The sequence below is a fragment of the Bidens hawaiensis genome, unplaced genomic scaffold (assembly GCF_021521415.1).
Source record: "Bidens hawaiensis isolate Kalapana, Puna unplaced genomic scaffold, B.hawaiensis_p1.1 tig00017823_1, whole genome shotgun sequence".
Taxonomy (NCBI): Eukaryota; Viridiplantae; Streptophyta; class Magnoliopsida; order Asterales; family Asteraceae; genus Bidens; species Bidens hawaiensis.
The window spans coordinates 1-14,301 of NW_027505010.1; the positions used below are offsets into that span (position 1 = coordinate 1).

Genomic DNA, 14,301 nt, shown 5'->3' on the forward strand with positions numbered 1-14,301 from the left:
CGAAAATTACTTGTGATATGCAATAACTAGGTTATAATGATAACTTGGGCTATGCAACAACTTGTAAGATTTTATAACTAAGGATTCACAATAATTTGTAGGTAAGCGATGACTTCTTGCTAAGCGACAACTAGAAGTATGCGATAATTGTTTTATATGCGATAACTGTAAGTGAAATGCTATAACTAAATGTAGTTACTTTGAGAAAACCTAGCTATGGTAGCGGCTAAAAAAGGAAATCAAAGGGAAATACCAAAAAGGATCGAATCTGAATACAAAAACGTAGACATGTGGTCACAAAAGGATTGTAAACACGATGGTAAGAAATAGCGGGGCAAATGAATAGATTCGTTGGTGTTTCACAGTGGTAGTGACTTTTTCCTGCAATTGGTCAGAAAATTAAGATTTCAGAAATGAGAAATGACCAATTATTGTTACGTACCGGCTTGGAGAGATGAACATGATGGTTCGATTGTATGCATCGAAAGAGCATTTGGTTTTGAATCCTGATAACTCTAAAGTGTGTGTTGACAAAGTTGTAATTGTGTGAATGAGTTGTATACTTAGCCCTTATTTGCATAGTACTACCTCTAAGTTCGTCGAAATACATCGTGTCTAATAAGATCCCAAAGAAAATCTTACTAACAACAAAGGTTTGGAAGAAATTGGATTGTGATTTTTTAGAACGAAAATAGTTTGACCTTACATTGTCACGCCATTTATGGTTTTGATTTCGCTGTCAAAATGATTTCTCCCTAATTTTCATTATCTTTATAGCCTTTGTATTTTTCTTAGATGACTCGATTGACGTAAGTTATGTTCTTGTTTATGGTCTTAATTTCGGTATAAAAATGTTAATTTGTAAGTTCAAAGATTTGACAAAGCTATATTGGTTTATAAAGTATATATCTTATGTTATCATTTTGATCGTTCAAAATTGATAAACTTGTTCAAGAATTATTTATCTGTTCCCTATTTTCTTGTTTATGAATCGTGTCACTCTCCTCCACAATACGTGTCGCCTGAAAAATTCAGTTGTAAAGGTATATGCCGTTATAATATTGAAGTCTACATATCTTAAGCGGCGATAAACATAGACAGGAAAATCCATTGAAAACGCCCTCAACATGCCCTTATAATATGACCTTTCTAACAACTGTTTAAAACACATTGAAAAGTAGCGATAAACAGAAACCAGAAAATGTGAATAACCAAATCGATTGAGGAACCAATGGTACAGTTACAATTTTGTTTATAAAAGTTTATTTATGGTTCGATTATGGTTATATTTCAATATAACCGAACCAACTTATATGCTTAATTATATCCAAAATCAATCAATTATTAAAATATAAACGCGACATAAGTTTTGGACTTGCAGGTTCGGGTTTAACTCATAACCGAATCATACCAACTCGTTATAATCACACCTATCGAATAGGAGACCCAATCAGTAAGCAATTATTTTATTAATATATAGTTGAATAAGTTGATTGAGCAATGTACGGCTAGCAGATTATTTTATTTGAAAGCACGCTAAAATTAAATCATCTTGTGTTACTTTATATTTTTATGATTTGAGTTACTCAGTCTTAAACGCGGTATACGGCTATAAAAAAACTACTTAATTACACTATAAATAGCAACACGCCAATCCATAATAATCACACAAAATGGCGTTCCTCATCATTAAAGCGACGTCCCTTCTAATAATAATAACTCTTGTTTTTACTTCCAACGGGTACGTACGTTTCATTTCTATGCTTGTAAAATTCATGTTCATTCACCACAAGAAATGTGGCTTTTTTTAGTATAAATTAATTAAGATTGTACTATAAACATAAATGGAGTACATATATAACTACACATTGAAGTGAATATGTGCTTGTTTTTTACCTTATATAGTTATGCTGATTGTTTTGTTTAAGTTCACTTATATTTGGTTTTCATCTAGAAACTCCTAACAATTTCTTAAAAAGAAAAAAATTCATCTCAGTATCAACAAATACATAAAAATATTTAGTGACATTCGGAAAAGGGCCGGATGGTTCGTTTTACTTTGGGCCTCCATAATAACTTGCTAAGCTATATTCTCAATTCTGTTTGACCCGACCCAATTTTTACCTGATTTATGTTGTGCCCACCCTACCAAAATTTCTGGATCCGCCTCTGTAAACAACATCAAGTAACTGCCTAACCCTAAGCTATTGAATAATGTACATATTAACATAAAGCTGTTAGTGCAGTGTTGTGGAAGCCAATCCTTTGGTAACGCTTATTAAGGGACTGTTTACTAGTGGCGCCAAAATAACTGCCAAAGGGCCTGGGAAGAACGCGGACACTATGTTTGGCAAAGCGCCAGGAAAGAACTTTAGCCCTGGAAAGAACTCGCACAGTCCCGATTGCCAAAGTGCCTCCCACAAGGCCTCTGATATCAGCTGAAGAGCTTGCTTTGAGGACAGGAGAGGAATTGGCAGAGAAGTATTTCGGAACAGGTGCCAAAAATGGTTTCCGCATTGTATGGAAAGGTACAAAATATTATTGAAAAGCCGCTGAGAAATGCGAAGAATATCATAACACTTTAAATCCGAACTGCAATTCGCAATTTGTTAAGCTGTGGCCAGGTTGTGTTGCAAAATATTGCATTGCTGTTGCTGAAGTTCTTAACATCACAGTTGACATAACACCAACATCATGCAGCTACCACGATGATTGCGATTTACCGATAGAAGCACAGTGCAATGGAACTTTCATTGAAGGTAAATGTGGATTTCTGGATATCCATGGGTAGTCAAATGACAATCTAAACAAGAGACGTTAAGAAGAAAATAAAGACATCATATGTGATTATTAATATTTACAAGTGTTAAGCGTTCCAACATATTGTTTACCTCGTCACGTATTTTCTTTTCTGTTCCGGTGTATGGTTTAATTTCCAAAAAGGTGTTATGATTGTGTTTGTAATATAAAACTTGTGATTGTAATCCATTTGTTCTGCCCAACTACTTCTTCTCACCATACACAGAAAACTCAAAATAACTGTAAAATTCACATACATAAATGCATAGAGACAGGCCTATGCATTATGCGAAATCAGTTCACATACATATATAAAGAGAATATATGTATATTGATGGTATCAATAATCGATTTAATATTGATTGTGACAATAAGAGCAAACAGATATGAATAACCACTAGCTTGATCTAGTGATAAAGATATATGATCTTTAACCAAATGGTTGTGGGTTTTAGTATCATTGTACATGGAGATAAAATAAGGGGGAAAAGGTTTTGCTGTTCAAAAGAAAAAAAAAGCTATGACCAATAAGAAGAGAAAGACCTGATATTGTTGTATATGCTAGATCTAGTTTTTATATCTTATGAGTATTGGTTTTAACAGTAGATGAAATGACATCGTTTGAGTTCTGTTAGTTTCGACTATAGATACAACACTCGGCTCGAGCACGATAAAGCTGACTTGTGTCAATACTCGGCATTAGCCTCACTACACCCCCAAGTTTACATTTGTAGTAATTCTTTTATATTAAAATGCAGGATGAAAGCTCATGACATTGAATGCAAAATTTAAGCTGAAACTTTATACAACAGAAGCAAGATCATAAACTTCATTTCCTATTGATTTGTCTAGGGGATGGGATGTAAAAGAAGGCTTTATTGTCTAAAGGCAGGGGTGAGCTTTCTCACTATACCTCACTCTTCTTTTATCCCGCCTGCTTTCTTATCCCTGTTCCGTAAATTTCGTACGTCGACATTTAGTTGCTCTGACTAGTTTTTTAGTGCAAAAAAAGGACCAACGACGACCCTATCCTAAAGGAGAAGAAGGAGTAGGAGCAGAGCGGAGAATCTTTTTTTATTCCAGCCGAGAAAACTAGTAAAAGGAAGGATCAAGAATGTTGGATGCTTTGTACTATGTAATTACTTTGACCAAATTTATAGCAATATCATACATACTTTGTAAGTGCCCCATGAGTTGGTTATCTGACTTATAAAAATTGTTATATTTCAGATTGTCAAATCAAAAAATTGCAGCAGCTCAATGTTTAACTACAGTCAAGAATGAAACTTGTTAGCAGCACTTTACATAGCCTATTATCGAGATGGAGAAAGTGTATATAAACGTTGGTGGAGCGTAGAGGTGATGATGTCAGGCGATGGCTGGAGGCTGTGAAGGACGATTAGATGATGTCAGTGGAGTAGAGAACTGGAGATGGAGTCGATTCGTCAAAGAGACAGCCAAGATGGAGAATTGGCGATTAGGGTTTGGAGACCATATAAGGAAGCAGCGTGAGAATGAGATTAGAATTAAGGTTACTTAAGTTACATCCGATGATATAAGTTATACATAAATTAATATTAAACATATTAAATTTAATATTTCGGATACCGAAAAATATGATAAATGCTATCTGAATCCAAATTTTCGGATATCCGAAATTTCGGATAGTTTGGATACGAATTATCGGATAATTCAGATACGAATTAGAATTCAGATTCTTTTGAACACCCCTAACAAGAATGCACAAGTCAAATTTCTAAGGATCTAGTGGCACATGAGAACGAGTTTGTATTCCATTTTAATGCCATGTTTTTAATATATCGTCCTACTTTACTGGTTTCAGCCCAATTTGAACAGCTCTGCAGGCCCGCTTATTGACTAAATTCCAAGTCCACTATGCATTTACTCCCAGTGATACAAGCAATGTTTTTTTTATTTTCTAATGATAAACTTCTTAAATTGTCAAGTATGGATGTTCAATTCGAGTATCTAGATGTATTTCAACATTTCCATTGTGCAAAAACCAGATTTTGGCCTAAACTGGTTCGGTCATGGTCAATGTAAGTCAAAACCGGTTCTAGCTCAAACTGGTTTGGATTGCAACCGGTTTCTAAGATAGATAATCTGGACCAACAGGTACGACTCGGATTTGGGATAGGATAAAGCATTAAAGACGGTGGATCTGAACGGATTGGGACTGGATCCTGCCCGGATTGGTTTCGAATTTAACCCAGTTTCAATGTATATAATCTCAAACCAAAATAAAATCGGTAGATCAGATGGATTTGGATTAAGACTCGGTTTTAGATCGGTTTTGGAACCAACATAAAGAAAATGGTTTAGTGCAAGAGCCCATAATAAGCATTGGGCCTTTTTTTGGTGTCGGACAGCAACAGGGGTGTTTGCATGGAGCAAGTATTGTGACACGAAGCCACCGGGTTGTAGGCAGGTAACAGTTTTACGTATTATCAAGTGAAAGGAGTGGACCAGTTCATGGTTAAGTATACGCCCGGAACTGGACCAGTTAAAAGGAGTGATAGCGAGAGCAAATGTACGAAGGATTGAAGTGTTTGGGTTACTTTTATCATATGGATAGTTTTCGGTGTTGGATTGCTTACGAGTTGAAGATGCTGACAAGGGTCGGAAGCTTGACTAGTTTGGCGTCCATCAAAACACCCGTTCGCTCTACATGGATTTTACTAGAAACTGGCAATAAAGAAGGAGGTTAAGATGAGGAGAACTGCTATGTTTGTAAGCTTCGGATGTGTGTTTTGTATAAATAAGACGAGTAAATAATTATATCTAGTGACAAATGAGAATGAGTTGCATTTATTCTCTACTTTACTTGTTCCAGCCCAATTTGGACAGCTCTACAGGCCGTTTGTGGACTTAACTCCAAGGCCACTAGACAATTAAACTTTACTCTCATTGATCCAAGCAATTGTCTTGTTTTCTTATGATCACCTTCTTGGGTGCCAATAAGATTTTTTAATTGTCAAGTATGGATGTTCCATTTGAGTATCTAGTTGTATTTCAACATTCCTCAGGTGGATAAACCTGATTTTGCCCAAAACTGGTTTGATTATAGTCAACATAAGTCAAAACCAGTTTCAATGAATATAATCTCAAACCAAAATAAAATTTGAAAATAAAATTTGCGGATCAGAAAGACTTGGATTAAGATTGGTTTCGCTATCAGTTGTGGAACCGATTCGAATCCCAAACACGTTTTTTTTTTTCACCTTTTGGTTAAAAATGCGTCATTGCATCCAGGGCCGTCTCAACATCCTCAGAGGCCTAAAACTAACTAAAATGTTGAGGCTTTTTTATATTCTTTTCTTTATGCGTATAGCGCTAGAGAATATACATGAATTATAGAATATGAATGATATGCCTTGATAATGAATATGAAGCAATCATCGTTAGCTTGTGGCTCATCATTGAGTTACTAATTCTAAAAAAACTCTACTTTCAAAATCTCGTAATACGTAACTCTTATTTAAGATGGAGGCCCTATAAATCTGGAGGCCTAAAACTATTGCCTTATTTAGCTTACCTACGAGACGGCCCTGATTGCATCGGTCCTGCCGATGGATGTGAAGTCTAATGATTCACATAATGAACAATACCATAAAAAAGTGTATGTATTGTATTTGCATATGTATTGGAAGAGGTCAAGGATGCCGTGTGGTCTGTGGGAGCGATAAGTTACTAGTGTGGTGGGTTTAAAATATAAAATCATTGCTAAAATTTTGGTGTTGCGCCTTGCAAGGTTATTGATGTTACCGTTAGTAAGAAAAAATGCGCTCATTAGGGGCCGCCAAATCCTTGATTTTTCCCCAAATGCCTTGCATAGCAATCTAGAAGTCTTTGATAGGTGACTTCTTTTGCCTTATTTCGTTTGTTTTGACGTGTAGATTGAAGGTATGCAACTTGTCTTTCCTGTAGCATTTTATCGGTGGGAAATTCGGTTAGGTTGCTTGCAAGAGCCGGTTGGTTGATGTCGATAGGTCAATTGAAAACAAATTTACAAATTACATATACTATTTAGAAAAAGTGAGGTGTTAAATCCATAGGGAATCAATGGAAAGTGCAAATTAAGTTCATTGTTCACCAATCAAACAATTATAATAGGTTGGACAGACGATGTCAAACAGTTGGAATAATGATTTGTATAATGAAAACACGATTTTCTTTTAGTTAAAAACGATTCAAGAAAAGGGTGAAAAAACTTCAGGTTCGTGTTATTTAATAAAATGAACAACTATAACTCCTATCAATTAGACAATCACATGGATATGATTCGTCAGTTAAGATAAGATTGATCAATAATTATTAAACACAGTAGTTTGATTGTGTTGATTCATAAAATTACCTAACTGAACTCAGTCTACCTAATTACCATGTTGTTAATATAAAACTTCACGTAAATCAATGATTAAAGGTAAACGGCTTAATGACTATAAGAACTTAATCCTAAATGTTGATGAACACAAATCAATCAATTGATGATAAACGAGAATCCCAGTGAAACAACTGTTTAATCAATCAATTTGGTGAGTGATATTTCTATCACTTTTCTTTAAATCATGTGTAATATTTTCTTCCATTTTGTGACTTCGATCTCTCATAACATCATTGCTAATCTCTCGCCATTTTGTATTCAAAAATTTTTCTAGGGTTTTTATATGATTAGATATGCGGAAATGGAAGTTGAAATCGAGCCCCATTATTCAATAGTAAAGTGGAATAAACACATTAAGGTATCGTTACAATCTTTAAGCAAATCAATGACAGAAATTATGATTCGTTTTTAACAAGGTATAATTTTCTCTATACCATTTTAGTTTTTAAGTAAATCAGTGGTTGACTAACACCATTCAGTGGTTGTTCATCATGTTTTAATTGTTTTGTTTTCTTCCAGAAGTTCGAAAAATATATTCAGTATTACAATTTGTTTTGTTTTAATTGCCTGAACATTTTGAAAGTTGCTTTTAGTAATAAAATTGCTATTTTTACACCGTCTATGTAATGTTTATAACGTATTAATGTATGCTTTATGGTTGATTGTTCTATTTGTTCCCTTAGTAGAAATGTATCTTAATTTTGCGTATGCTGAAATTGCCCTTTTATATATGTAAGAGCATTCATGTCAGGTCCTTTAAAAACTTTGTGAGATAAATCTTTAAAAATTTTTAGAAAATGATGAGTGGTTGTGAGTAGAAGAGAGAGAAAAGTTAAATAGATAGGTAAATTTTGAGTATCACTGTTCATATATCTATTTTTTTTAATATATTTGAAAGTGGTTGTGAGTGGAGAAGAGAGAAAAGCTAATAATAAATACATAAAAAATATTATTTAAATGTATATGAGAAAGAAAATATAGTGTTTTTTAGTGTAATTACATATATAGAGATAGAAAAGATTATGTGAATGCTCTAAAATTAATGACTAAAGGGTATGCTTGGATGGATTGTGGATATTTCTTCACTAACTTTGAGCCAGTTATTATTTTTCTTTCTTCTCTTACATCACTCAATTAGATCCTTTTTCTTAATTTGATAAAACAATTTAACTATATTATTAAAGTAACATATATTTTTATATGTCCCTTCCACATATGTTGACAAGTGTATAAGTTTTCATTTTTACAATTTCCTCTTCGTGAATGATAAAATGATAAAAATGTTGTTGTTGGGAATCAAACTCACCACCTTACTTTTAAAATGCTTGTGAATTAGAAACTCAACTATTATGAATTGATGTTAGACTTCTGTTTTTCTTAACTGGTAAAATTAAGGATTAATGGAGTTACACATTCATTTCTCGCACTTCTCGCAAGATCCATCCCCTATATATGTGCGTATATATATATACACACAACCCATGTAATACAATAAAACTAAACAAAAAAAACATTAAACATGTTAAAATATTGCGTACTAGGTAATTTTTACACGCTAACAACAAGTCGGTACAAAACTACTATAAGCACAAAAAACTATACTTAAATACCAACCCAAATATAAAGTATAAACCCATGCAAGTCCTAAACAAGGCAACAACAACAAAGCTCATACAAACATTATAACAACCCAAAAACTAAACTTAAACTCCAACTATAAATATACTCATCTCAATCCAAACCCAATTATAAATTTCAACTCCAATCAACTATAAACATATTAACGTCAATTGAAAGAACCCAAACGTTAAATAATATAATTAACGTATTAAATCAAACAAAACTCATTGAAAAATAAAACAAATAATTTAAAAAATATAATTTTAACATAATTAAAAGAAAAACTTAAATAAACACAGGTAACAAAGCCAAAAGCTAATACATACATGATAAAACACTATTAGGAAATCAAACGGAAATGCAAAAGATAAATTACAATATGTTCTTAACTTAATTCTCGTAACCATAAAGTGATAACACACATGATCGATATCCTTATTTTATTTTTTTTCATCACACTTTAATAAATGTGCAACTTTTTTGGATGTTGAGGGGTACTTCAGGATCGCACCACCTAGCTTTTGCATAGTAAACGCAACTATTGGCATTGTGTGATGTGCATGCCTCTGGTGTTCCATTAAAAACTGAGAGATCTGCCTCTGATGTTCCATTAAAATCTAAGAAACCTGCAAATTCGATAACGCATTGTGCAACACAATTAGGTTGCGGCCATATCTGTAAAGGAACTGGCCAAGGGGCAGGGCAATAATGAGTTAAATTGCTTTCATATTCTTCACATTTGTTAGCGACTTTCAAATAATATTTAGAACCATTCCATCCCCAACGGAAACCGTTTTTACCCGCAGCTCCAAATACCTTCCCTGCCAACTTCTCCCCCATCGTCTTCAAGACCGGCTTTCCAAGCTTTTGTAAACCTAGGTCGGCCACTTGCGGAAATACGTTTTTAAAAGCTTGTGGTGACCGCATGTTATCCAATGCAGGAGCTATCTTTTTGCCGGCCTTACTAAAACCTTTAACAAGCGCTTTGGCAGCACTTGCCAATTGAGCTTCCACACCCCTGCACAAACATTCACAGATCGATCACTATTAAAACCGATAGAAAACACGATTAATGATCTATTATAAAGGAAAAAAAACACACCCAAAGGAGGAAGAAAAAGCAATAGTGATTATTAGGAGAAAGCATGTTGACTTGATGCTGAGGAACGCCATTTGTTTTTTCTTTTTTTGTGAGATTATTATGGAGTGGTACCTTGCTACTTATAGAAAATTTATCTAGTTTTTCTTTGACTTGGCTTGTGTGAATGCGGTCAAGAGTACGTAATAGAAAATTAAAATGATAATGATAATGATAACAATCAAGTTTTTGATTGTTTGATAGCCAGATACTATTCAATCGATTGAAAAACCAGACAATGTGTTTTACGTGTTGTTCATTGTGTTTTAAGCGTATAGTTTTTAAATTCTTTTTCATAAGTATAACAATACTATACCTATACTGAAGATAAATAAACCAAGTATTAACCTTGTTATAACGGACGTTTTTATTTTTTATTTTTAGTATAATCATCATATTGCTATATAAAAATTTAACAAAAATAATGGATTTTTTAGACATTATATAATGGTTGGTCATTATGTTTTTCATTTTAATTTTCTATACATTATGTTACAAGTTCTGCTCATTGTGTTTTTAGTTTGTTGTTCACTTGTTCATTGTGCTTTCCCATGGTTTGTTTTACTGCATTGTGTTGTCCATTGTCTTTTACGCACACGGTTTTTTGATTTTTTTTCATAAGTATAACAATAGTATATATAGCCGTATTAAATATAAAAAAGCACACGATTTTATGGTTTAATTTAAAACATAAGAATAAAAAAGACAAAAAATTTATAGATGTTTAATAAATAATAAATAAATTGACATGTGACTTGTATATGTACATATGATTTATTATGTTTATATTTACTTGTTTATTCGAGTCCAATATTATAAGCTTGGTACAGGCTAGCTTGTTCGTTAAATGAACTCTAATTTAAGCTCTCCTTTAAGCTTGTTTATTTAATGAAGACAATCACAAGTAGCTCACAAACATTTTAGTACATTACACCTATGATATTTATTATATATTGACTTGTCATATACAACGTTTAATTGCAATGCATTTTAATATCTTTTATTAAACTCTTAACTAAATATTAAATTTTTATATAGATGTGATAAATTTAATTCATAAGCAAATATAAAAAAAGTAATCTTAAGTAGTTAAGTGTATGTAGAAAAAAAATAGAAAAGGGTATTAAAAAAAGTCCAAGAAAAGTTTTGGTCCACAATGCCCAAGAGATATATTAAAAAACCAAGTATTAATGCATGGTTGGGAGAAGTTGCCCGTTAATCAAACTGTCTAGAGAAGGGCCAAAAAGGCGAAAAGCCCTTATGGTCAACTCACATAATCCCTCGAACCTTCTGATGAAACTTCAGTACTTCACCATCGAACCTGCTGGCACTATTGGACAATGGACATTAAAGTCCAAATATCTTTCCGGCCACGTGATGTGACGAAACCGAGTTCCCTAAATTGGGAAAAACATATTTTTGATATCTTCATGGAAATTTGCACCTCAACTTCTCTTTTTTCTTGTGGAATTTTGATATCTTATAATGATTTTAATTAAACATAGATTGATATGTCATACATATTTTTATGTTGTATAACGTTGGGTAAGGCAAAATTATAAAACTTATTCACATATTATGGGTTACATAGTGAAGCAAAAAACAAACCCAAAAAATACCAGTTAACAAGCCAAAATATAACCATGCATACAATTTATTTGTTCCCTACGTAGTTCACCCTGGTAACTCATCCAGACCTACCTTATGCTAATTTATGTTACTGAATTAATGTAGTCGTAACGTTTAAGCGTTGATGTTCTCGTCCATCGAACAGACAAAATACTAGTTGATATTTGAATTCATTATGATGATATAGTCGACGACGATCTTGTTGATTATAAAAAAGTAGTAAAATAGTTAATAAAAAGACAGGTAAATTTAAGGGGGGGGGGGGAGTTAAAATACCAAGGGAGACAAAAATGAAAAGTGTGAGAAATATTTCTGGTCACAAAAAAAAGCCCTAAAAAATTCAAAAAAAAAAGTAAAATCATAACTCAAAATATAAATAAGATACGAAATAAACTAAAATATTTTCCTCTTCATTCTCGTTCCAAAAAATGACGAAATGGCACTATGACAAGAAAAATGACACAATTACGAAAATAAACAAACAGCACAATGATACATTAAAAAAACACAATAGATCTCAAAATATAACATAATATTAAGTAATATATCACATTATTAAGGGAAAAAAAGATAAAATGTTAAAGGAAAAAACACAATAAATGCTGAAAGAAAACACAATCAATAACGAATGACACACAATAATACTTTTTTCCTCAACATTGTGTCATTTGTTTTAGAACTAGGAAAACAACGGAAACTAATAGATACCGATTTATATTTGAATTATATTAGATGTATATTGATATTTATCTTTAGAATTAAAGTTGTAATCTATCCTTAAAATACTGGGATACTCTTTGTATTTATAGATTGTAAATCAATGGAATGAAGATCATTAAGCCAAATACTATCTTTCATGGTATCAAAGCCTATTTTCTTCTCTCTTCTAACCCTAGCCGATCCATCAGCCTCCTCCCTCTCCCCTTCGATCATAAGCTTCCCTCTTCTGCCAATCTCATGGACGGTAAATTTCATCCCGTTGTTACCGTCTCAAACATTAAACAGTTCATTCCAATAACCCTAGACAATGAGAGTGCCCAATACAATACGTGGTCGGAGTTATTCCGTGTCCACTGCACTGCCTACCTGGTTGATGATCACTTGAAACCACGAGTCGTCGAACCTTCTTCTTCAACCGGTGACAAAGAAAAATCAGCCATCAGTACCGATCCGACACCCGACCAGTGGAAGAGACTGGACGCCATCGTCCTACAATGGATATATGGCACAATTTCGATCGACCTCTTGCATATCGTCATGAAGAAGCAGACCACCGCCTATGGCGCGTTGATTGCTTTGGAAAACCTTTTTCAAGACAACAAGAGCTTGCGTGCCCTCCATCTCCAGACGAAACTCACCAACACTCGACTTGACTCGTTCAAGGATATGGCTGCTTATTGTCAAGAGGTTAAAGTCCTCGCCGATTAATTGTCCAACGTTGACATGCCACTTTCTCAAACCCAAATCGTTCTCAAACTGCTCAAGGGTTTGACGGAACAATATAGCACCATTGCAGCCATCCTTAGAAACACAGACCCCTTACCGGAGTTTAATTCGGTCCGGTTCACCCTATTCAGCGAGGAAACCGAGAAAGCTGCTCAAGATCTGCAGTCAGCTACTGCTGCTAGCCATGCCTTGGCGGCCACTAGCAAACCAGACACTCAACCTGCAGATGGTCCTTCTGGAAATCATCAGGACCAATACGCGGACGGAAACAACAGCCGAGACCGAGGCCGCGGCAGGACCAGGGGACGCGGCAGAGGTTTTACAGGAAGGGGACGCAGCTCGTTTCAACAACCAACCTATACCCCGTGGGCCCCGTTCCTTGGATATTGGCCAGGAGCTAACCCGACCACTTGGCAACAGTGGGTATCGTCCCCACGATGCCCATACCCGACAAACAACAAACCACCAGCATCAAACTCGGATCAGGGTATTTTGGGTCCTCGGCCACCGCAAGCATATGCTATGGGTTACATGCCAACTGACAAACATCAAGCACTCCACACTATGTCGCTTTACCCATCGGAACAACCCTGGTTCTTGGACACTGGAGCGTCCAACCATATGATAAACAATCCAGGTAACTCGTCATTTTTTAATAATGGTATTTTACGACACATAATTGTAGGCGACGGTAACACCATTCCCGTGACTGGTCATGGTAACCAAACTTTAAAACCACCATTCCCACCCCTAAAACTGAATAACGTTTTACTTGTACCTCACATAATTAAAAACCCATTGTCGGTTCGTCTCTTAACAACCGACAATCAAGTTTCGATTAAATTTTACCCTTATAGTTTTCTTGTGAAGGATCTCAAGACCACGACGTGTATCCTCCGAAGCAATAGCTCTGGGGATCTCTACCCGTTGACGCCGCAGATCCTCTCCAAAATCCGTTCTCCCTCTTCATTTGCAGCTATCTCTCAAGACGTGTGGCGCCAACGCTTGGGTCACCCGGGTCCATATTTAATAAAGTTACTTAAGTCTTTTAACTATATTCATTGTAATAAGACTAGTTCTAAACTTTGCCAATCTTGCGTGTTTGGTAAAAGTATTAACATTCCGTTTGCTAATTCTGTTACGTCTACTATATTACCATTTGACATAATACATAGTGACTTATGGACATCACCCATCATTAGCACCGGTGAACATCGGTAGTACATTTTATTTCTTGATGATTTCACCAACTTCCTTTGGACCT

General features: G+C 34.6%; 1 protein-coding gene across 1 annotated transcript; it reads left to right on the top strand.

The window, feature by feature from the left end:
* Window positions 1–12,548: 12,548 nt before the first annotated feature.
* Window positions 12,549–13,019, top strand: LOC143609876 (uncharacterized). Its single transcript, XM_077084511.1, has one exon. The coding sequence runs from the start codon at window positions 12,549–12,551 to the stop codon at window positions 13,017–13,019; it is 471 nt and encodes a 156-aa protein (XP_076940626.1).
* Window positions 13,020–14,301: the final 1,282 nt, after the last annotated feature.